This window comes from Cibotium barometz, chromosome 12 (genome assembly GCF_041138505.1).
Source record: "Cibotium barometz isolate CiBa-2024 chromosome 12, ASM4113850v1, whole genome shotgun sequence".
Classification (NCBI taxonomy): domain Eukaryota; kingdom Viridiplantae; phylum Streptophyta; class Polypodiopsida; order Cyatheales; family Cibotiaceae; genus Cibotium; species Cibotium barometz.
Genome location: NC_141057.1, coordinates 33,235,015 through 33,244,016, shown reverse-complemented (window position 1 = coordinate 33,244,016; position 9,002 = coordinate 33,235,015). Strand labels below are relative to the sequence as shown.

The 9,002-nt window shown below is 41.0% G+C and overlaps 1 protein-coding gene across 1 annotated transcript; it reads left to right on the top strand.

The window, feature by feature from the left end:
* Positions 1-360: 360 nt before the first annotated feature.
* On the top strand, positions 361-3,804 carry LOC147633311 (putative serine/threonine-protein kinase PBL7). Its single transcript, XM_086806366.1, has 5 exons — positions 361-907; positions 1,244-1,428; positions 1,533-1,722; positions 1,843-2,234; positions 2,376-3,804. Exons 1-5 carry the CDS (start codon positions 793-795, stop codon positions 3,138-3,140), a joined length of 1,647 nt encoding a protein of 548 aa, XP_086662492.1. The 5' UTR covers positions 361-792; the 3' UTR covers positions 3,141-3,804.
* The last annotated feature ends 5,198 nt before the right edge of the window (positions 3,805-9,002 follow it).

Genomic DNA, 9,002 nt, shown 5'->3' with positions numbered 1-9,002 from the left:
TGCATACTGAAAAGCCCAAAAATGCTCAAATAAAGCCTTCTCAAGAAGTCACCCTTTTAGCTCCACTTGGGCATGATGTAGAGTCTAGGCCTCTCTCTCTCTCTCTCTCTCTCTCTCTCCACCCCAGTTCAAGTCCCACCGTCGGTCGTATATGCCCTAGTGGTGCATTCTACCCACGTTAATACAAGACCGAGAGAAGATAAGGAACCTAGCCATATGGAGTAAAAAGAGTTGGGGTAAACCTTTATAATCCATGGGGGGCAATCTGGCGCGGTTCTTTATTTGAAAAGGCACACTGTGATTTTTTTTAATTTCTGTGCAGAAAAGAAATGAAATCTTTTAGGCCTAAAAAATATAGCTGCCACTTTTTTTTCTCTCTCTTTCTCCTATTCCTTCTCCACCGGCATAGCTTGTGCTCAGCTTGATTGTTGCTGTCTGCAATGGGCGCTAAATGGATCAAACTCCATTTCCAACCCTAGCTTTCTTCTGCTTCTTCTGCTAGAGATCTTCCGATCCTGGTGCAAGTTTAGGGTTTCCTAAGGGTTCCTTGTTTGCATAGAGATCTTCTTGTCTCATTAGGATTTCACTTCTCCATCGCCCACATTCTCCTTAGTATTTGGGGGGTATTCCAATTTTAGGGTTATCTGCTGCATGGCCCAAAAAACTGTATAGGGTTAGTTCTGAGGTCAGGGCTCGTTTTTCTGCAGAGCCTTAAGGACGGGCATTTGGGCTCCTACTTCAAGAGAGATTGATGTGCGAAGGAGCTTCTGACGGGGCGATTGGACACAAGAAATGGGCTGCTTCGCATGCTTTGACATCAGGAAGCAAGAGAAGAAGCCATTGAACAAAGCGGATGATGGCCCTTACCTGTCCTCCACGCCGCCATCGCTCTCCAAAGTCCCTTCAGGTAATTCTGCAATCACTCCTGCAGAAGCAAACCCTAGTTTCTTTTTATGTGGCCCTGGTCTAGATCTACAATATAGCACTATGTGTTATGCTACTGTGAAGCCCAACATCTGATTAGGTGCAACAAGCTGTTCAAGGATTTATGTGCAAGGATTACGATTAATCTGGTCACCGTGAAGGGTTAAGCACTCCCCCTTGCACATGGGGCTCACCCTGACAATGGGGTCTCCTCTGTAGACTCTGTCGGCTTGCTACCCACTTACATAGCTTCACTGTTTTCTTTTTGTCATCATGGATTGCATTGATTTTGAACATGGAAAGCGTGGACCCTCTACAGATAAGGTGAAGTCGATAGTGGAGACTACTAGGGACTCGCCCAAAGAGGGTAGTCAGCACATTGCAGCACAAACATTTACCTTACGGGAGCTTGCTGCTGCAACCAGGAACTTCAGGTCAGATTGTCTCATTGGTGAAGGCGGTTTTGGGCGTGTCTATAAAGGGCACCTTGAGAGTACTTCACAGGCAAGTAATTCAATGGTGGAAGCATGCAAATGATCTGCTTTGAAGTGAGCATGATAGCATGGCTTTTCGCTGCGCTCTAGTGTATAATTCCTCTATTGCTGCAGGTTGTGGCTGTCAAGCAACTTGACAGGAATGGTCTTCAAGGAAACCGAGAATTTCTGGTGGAGGTCCTCATGCTCAGTCTACTGCACCATCCAAATCTGGTTAATTTGATTGGTTATTGTGCAGATGGTGACCAAAGGCTTCTGGTCTATGAGTACATGGCTTTGGGGTGTTTAGAGGATCATTTACATGGTATATATAAGTGTTTTTTTACATCCTGAGAAGTAGTATTTCCTTACCAAAATTGTGAATTTTTTTGTCAATTTACAGTAACAATTTGTGCCTTTTTACTGTTTGATGTTGGGGGGGCAGATCTTCCGCCTGATAAGGATCCATTAGATTGGACCACAAGAATGAAAATAGCAGCTGGTGCTGCAAGAGGTCTAGAATATCTACATGATAAAGCCAATCCACCCGTGATCTACAGGGACTTCAAATCTTCTAATATCCTTCTGGATGAAGGTTTCCATCCCAAGCTGAGTGATTTTGGGCTTGCAAAGCTTGGTCCTGTAGGAGACAAGACCCATGTTTCAACACGAGTCATGGGAACTTATGGTTATTGTGCTCCTGAGTATGCCATGACTGGACAGTTGACGGTGAAGTCAGATGTGTATAGTTTTGGGGTTGTCTTGCTGGAGTTGATTACTGGCCGAAAAGCCATTGACAATTCACGAGGTGCTGGAGAGCATAATCTTGTGTTGTGGGTATGTTGCCTGTGTCTATCGTTCCTTTAAGAATGGTCGTTGCAATCCTACTCTGCATTTGTTTTCACTGAAATGCTTGATTTAGAAAACATTGAGAATGTCCTTACCTCGACATGGTGTGTTTGTGCTGCAATTCTTCAGGCCCGGCCTTTATTCAAAGACAAGAAGAAGTTTCATCAGATGGCAGACCCGATGCTTCAGGGACGTTACCCCATGAGGGGCCTGTATCAGGCAATTGCAGTTGCTGCTATGTGCCTGCAAGAAGATGCTGCAACCCGGCCGCTTATTGGTGATGTGGTAACTGCTCTTAATTATCTAGCTTCGCAGAACTATGATCCTGGGACTCATCCTGTCAACAAATCTTCACCTTCACCTTCTAGGGATAAGAAAGAGAGGGAAAGGAAGCTTAGCAATGGAGACCGGCAGGGTGTAGATGAGCGTGGCTTTGTGGAACGCATGTTTCGCCAGGGTGGAACCCGCTCACCTGCCTCAAATTCACCGGACAATAGGAACAGAGACAGTGATCGTGTGAGGCAGGTTGGGACACGGTACTCTCCTGACAACCGCTACAAAGATACCGAATGTATGCTCCGACAAGTTGGGCGGTCATCAGCTTCAAACTCCCCAGATAATTGTGTTAGAGACTGTATGAATTCTCGAACGAACGGGCAACAGTGTGGTGTACAGGTTCAGGGAGGGCTTCTTGTCAGGAAACGGGATTCTGATGATTGGTCCCGATATGGTGGGCAGAAAGGTAGCCCACAGCAGGTGTTGAACAGGACTTTGAAAAGTGCCAGTGAACGTGAGAGAGCTGTGGCAGAGGCTAGAGTGTGGGGTGAGAACTGGAGGGAGAGAAAGAGAGGGAATATTCAAGGTAGCAGCCTCAATTTTGATTCTCAATTATAGGTTCAGCACTATCTGCTTCAGTTATCATTAATGGCAATATAGCACGACTTCCGTGAATGTCAACATGTGCGTGCCAAGCTGTTTTTTGCTTGGGAAAAATACATGGGAGTTCAGCTCGTTGAAGTTGAGGTTTTGTAGGAGGTAGATCAAGCCAATGTATTTAAGTGCACAATCTCGAGCCTGCATGTGGTGGCCGTTCTGTTGAATGTGCTTCTTTTTTCTTTTAAAGGCCACAAGGAAGCCAGGAACGGGTAAATTGCCTTGGGAATATGGCTGTCCTTCATGAAAGGTGCATAAGGTCTTTTACTTTGTTGCTTGCAGAGTCAGGTAAGGGCCATCTAGCCAAATGTGTTAAAATTTAAGCAGGCTTTCTCAGAAGGATTTTGGGATAATGTCGGGGTGCTCTGTTCAAAGGTTATGGATGGAGGTTTGTTCCACTTGGAGTTTTGTGAAAGTTTCTTAGGTTAGTTAAATCATATGTGCCAATTTGTCACATGTTTGCTAGTGACATTGGAGTATCCAAGAACATTCAATAGAAATAATTGCATTGCTTAATGGTGTAAGATAGGAAGTTATTTTCTTTTGCTCAACATTTGGAAAAATACAAATGGAGAGTATGTAGGAATTCCTTGTGCTGAAGGGAAATGGCATGGTTTTGTCAAAAGAGCAATTCTGTCCTCCGAATGTCCATGTCTTTTGGGTAATGAACATTCTTTGATGATGTGGCCTAGGAGTTCTAAGCTAGCAGCAGACCCATGATGACTTCAAAGGTTGTTTGAGTCATGCCTAAGTGGTCAAAAGGATTCCCATGGGCTTCAAATTGACATGGATTTGAGTTAAAGCTCAAAGAAATTCAATGTACTTCAAAAAAGGACCTTCCTTGTAACTTGGATAATATAGGGTTTGTGGTAAGAAGTTAAAAGAGGCTATAAGGTATCACAGGGTCCTTACAGTGAGAAGTCAGGCAGGATATGGCATTATTCACCAAACATGGATCTTTAGAGAGAGAAAGTTTGCAGAAACTAAAAAGCAAACGGCCATGACAATGAAGGGAATTGAGAATACTATTGCTCGTCTCAAATGGCAAGAATATGGGGTTTACCAAGGTCCTCATGGCATAAAGCTGTTTTGAGGACAGGTTTACCACAAAAAATGGTGATGCCTCGCAGTTGGTACAAGGTCACGTTGATGTGTTGATAGAGAAGTTTCCAAGAGTCGAGAGAGGAGGTAGATTATGTTTGCTGAGCCTTTTCCCTACAAATAAGGCTCAAAAGTTCAGACCTCTACATCTATTGCATGGTATGGTTAAAGTCTGCCCTTAGATCTTGGCTTCTTACTCCACTCAAGGATCCTAAACCCGATTTAGATAAAGAGAAGGATCAAATCATGGTAAGAAGTAAGCTCTTTTATCTCTCAATGTAGGAATGCACAAGCTCTTGCAACACACTGACAACATGTGGGCTGAAGGGAGAAGGGCATTCCTTATTTGTGCATTTTTTGACTATATGTGGGCTTGGTGGGGGAGGCCATGGCTTAGAATTGGTTAAAAGGGAAGAATCCATGAAAAAAGTAGAAACTATGGAAGATATGATGTGTATGCCAAGCAAGTCCTTGACAAGGCCTTATACATCAAGGAGAAGGATGACATCCTCAAAGAGATGGAGTTCCTCCTCCAAGTTACACAAACCAAAGAATTGTGGAAGGGGTTGGTTGACATTAATCATTCTAGGTGACTTATTTCATGAGCCAACACAGCAGTTATACAAACATGTATACTCCATGGAAAGGTGTAAAAAGAGAGAGCAAGAGTATAATAAGCTCTTGTCACTATGATTAACTCAACAATGATCTTATTGGGGGTATGTTGTAGAGCTGACTTATGAGAATCCTCACAATGGAGGTGTCCTATTAAGGTAGAAAACCTTGATACCTATAGGTGGGTACGCGTGATCTAGTGGTATGGGATGCCAAGGCATGTCACCAAGGCTTGGGGCAGACTCATGGCCTCAAGCTTGGGGGTGGTTTCGAGAGGGAGCCTATGGCTAGGAGGAGAGTCGCTAGCCACAATCTATTGTAGTCATCATCAATCTCAGATTTGATGTGGTTTATCATAACCCTATTAGGGAGCCAGGAGGAGAGTTGCTATTACAATCATCATCGATCTTAGGTTTGATGTGGGTTATCATAACCCTATTAGGGTTTTGAGGTATGTGACCCTAACATCCTAGGGATGGTGGGCACTTAGATCTAAAGAGTGCAATAATATATATGGTGAATCAAAACCCATTCCTCATTAATTCCATTGGTCTCATCCTTTATTGGCTAGTTATTATTCACAAAGTCCTTTCAAGTGGAGGGTCATCCCACTTTTTGTAGAATGCTTCAATGATTGCATTTACACATAGACCTCCATAAAAAATGGACAAAAATAGGACCAATTCTTGTTTTCCATTGAAATCATTTTAATTGTTGTGAAGCACATTTATTTCCATCTCTTTAAAGCAAGTCATCACTCCCATTTCTTGGAATTTCTCTTTTATCTATTCATTACTTCAATAATTTCTATAGCCCAAACTCACCTATATAGTAATAACCAAGCTATTATTGGCCCATTACTTTTTATTATTTAGCCTTTAGCCATTATAAGCCTCAATCAAACTAGAAGGAGACAATACTTTGTAGTTGAGGCCTTTATATTTTTGAAAATAAGTAGCTGTTATCATTAGCGAAGTGTTTTTTTAAAGAAAAATAAGTGTTGTGATTCCATTTTCTTCAATGTTTATTTTACAAATTTCTTTTTAAGAGTCTTGGATTTCATAATCCATTTTTTTTTTCACGAGGTCTTATTCCAAAATTTGAAGTAGTTTGACAAACAAAGCTATGAAAACTTGAGGAATGCATGGGTGTCCACAAGATGTTTTTTTTTGGGTGCTTAGTTAAGCCCATTGTATGGGCACGTTTATGTATGTACAACGGTATGAATTTTATGTACATATGTGCATAGGAAATTGCTTTCAGTCGAGTGCTTTTTCTTTTGTCATGATGTCCACACATATGGATGTACAATGGATGGCCGTACCCATGGCTTGCATGCCCATGGATATGTCTCTAAGGTTCTCAGCACACATGCCTCATGCATAGAAGGTCAAGCACATTGAGGCGGGCACCCATACCCTTCAAAATTGGCTGGTTTAGTGAAATATAGCAAGTCTTTTTGTATGTTAGTGTAATTTTTGACGTGCATTTTAAACATTTGCGTATATTTTATGGCCAAAATGCTAAAAAAATGGGCATGACGCTTGTCAAAAAGTAACTATGGAGGGCATGAGAGATATCCATGGTTGTTATTTTTGGTGCAAAAGAAAGCGCAGTTAATAATATGCTTTGGGCATCGTTGTTTGGGTAGATAGTTGGGATGCTCGTGGATTCACATGCTTTTAAGGCTTATAATTTTGTAGTTTGGTTGGCCATCCAAAAAGTCATGTTGTACCCCAACTTTTGTAATTATTTGCCATCTGTTTATTTCAAATGTATTAAGCCATGGACTATTAACATTAGTCATTGTCATCCATGTATTATCATATCCTTGTAAGGACATGACTATTATAAATTTGGTAGTTTTATTAATGTTCAACCAAGTGTGAACATGTGGCCAAGTATATAAGTTAATTTTCACTTATTGTTTGAAAAATTTGAAACACAATATAGTGGAGCTCTTGGCAAACTTGTGTGTGTGTGTGTGTGTGTGTGTGTGTGTGTTGTGCCTCTCTATTGATTTGCTTTGCTTGTATGTGAGAGAGTGAGGTACTCTAGCCTTCTTGTGTGTATGGGCAACCACAATGAGTGACACATTAGCGGAGGTGACTAAAGGAGTGGAGAGACAATTCCATTGGTGCATGCCGGACAAGTTTAGCTTGTACGGATACAAATCCATTCATATGTCCAAAAACTGAAATAAAACAAACATGTATTTTTTAACTTATATGTGAGATTGCTATATCAGTATGTGTACATATTAATTCATACGTTAGAGAACTTTATCTTGTACATATACGATTTCCCCCCCCCCTCCCCCCCCAAAAAAAAGACTAAATTTTTTGACTTTGAGATTTAGAGAACATTCCAAGTGTGGAAAGACTTAAGTTTCTTGAGAAGAACAAGTTCAACCTTCAACTTTTAGATTTAGAGTGCATTCCAAGTGAAATGACATTCCAAGTGCTCTAAATGCTCGAGTTTCTTGAGACCCAAGAAGTTCAACCTTCAACCAAACTAATTAAATAATGTATTTGAGATCAAGGAGAATAATTGGAGGTAGCATCCATCTGGATGATAGTGCATCTGAGATTTGAGATCCTTATACCAATGAAATGATATTCCAAGTGCTCTAAATGCTCGAGTTTCTTGAGACCCAAGAAGTTCAACCTTCAACCAAACTAATTAAATAATGTATTTGAGATCAAGGAGAATAATTGGAGGCGGCATCCAAACTAATTAAATAATGTATTTGAGATCAAGGAGAATAATTGGAGGCAGCATCCAAACTAATTAAATAATGTATTTGAGATCAAGGAGAATAATTGGAGGCGGCATCCATCTGGATGATAGTGCATCTGAGATCGAGATCATTATACCAATGAAGCTTAAATTCTTGTCACTCCAATGATATACAAGAAAGTTTTACTTGTCCACCAGGAATCCTTCCACACAACTTTTAGTAAGAATGAATCAATGGATTAAAGGGACGAAACCATTTAGTTTCTTGAGAAGAAGAAGTTCAACCTTGAACTAAACCATTTAATGTGCTTGAGATCAAGGAGAATAATTGAATAATACAACATCCATCCGGATGATAGGGCATCTAACGTTTCATCGAGAACGATTTGAGATCCTTATACTAACCAAGCTTAAATTCTCATCACTCCAGTGATATGTAAGGAGTTTTTTTTTGGTCTTACACAACTTTTAGTGAGGAGGACCCAATGGATTAGAGGGACAAAAGTGTATGTCTGAGTGGAGACAAAGGCAGCAATACACACATAGAGATGCAGCAAGCAAGGAGAGATAGAGAGAAGCACAACACTCAAAATAGTTTGATGAGAATGAGTGAAGTACAAGTGAAGTGACATGATAAGGTCACTTATACACGCTCGAGGAAAAAAACCTCCTAAAAGGAGGGAAAAAGTGCCCCGGCCCATTCTTAGCCTATTTCCACACATCACTACATTATAAATGGCTACTCAAACTTCTCTTATGAGAGAGAGCCTTTGTGAACATATCTGCCACATTGTTGTGTGTAGAGACATAAGCCAGGCTAATCTCTCCTGCAAAATTAGTCTCTCTCACATAAAGATAATGCACTTGAGTGTGCTTTGTGCAAGCATGAAACATTAGGTTCCTCTATGTTAATGAATATGGAGGTGGAGGAGGGGATTGCACCAATCTACCAAAAGGCATCTGAGCCATACACAATCCAAATTCATTTTATAAAAACTACCATATACTCAACTTCACAGCTCGAAGTGGGTCATTGTCAGTTGCTTCTTACTGAGCCATGATATAAATAATTACCAAGATAAAAGCAAAATTCACTTATGGGAACTCGTGTCATAACATACAACCTAATTAAAGCATGCAGCTGAATATTACCCGCTTAGTATAGAATAGCCCAAGGGATTGTGTGCCCTATAGGTATTTGAATAATCTCTTGGCAGCGTGCCAATGCTTACTTTCGGGACCATGCATAAACCTGCTCAATTGGGAGACCCCAAACCAATTGTCTGGCCCCATATTGTGTAGATAAATGGGGCATTCAATAGCTTGTTTATAAAGTGATGCATCAAATGGTTCACATGAATCATGGAG

Excerpts from the sequence above, each read along its gene's own strand:
- LOC147633311 (XM_086806366.1), top strand. The coding sequence starts at position 793 with ATGGGCTGCTTCGCATGCTTTGACATCAGGAAGCAAGAGAAGAAGCCA. Across the intron at positions 1,429-1,532 it reads ACCTTGAGAGTACTTCACAG|GTTGTGGCTGTCAAGCAACT; the intron begins GCAAGTAATTCA and ends CTATTGCTGCAG. Across the intron at positions 2,235-2,375 it reads AGCATAATCTTGTGTTGTGG|GCCCGGCCTTTATTCAAAGA; the intron begins GTATGTTGCCTG and ends GCAATTCTTCAG.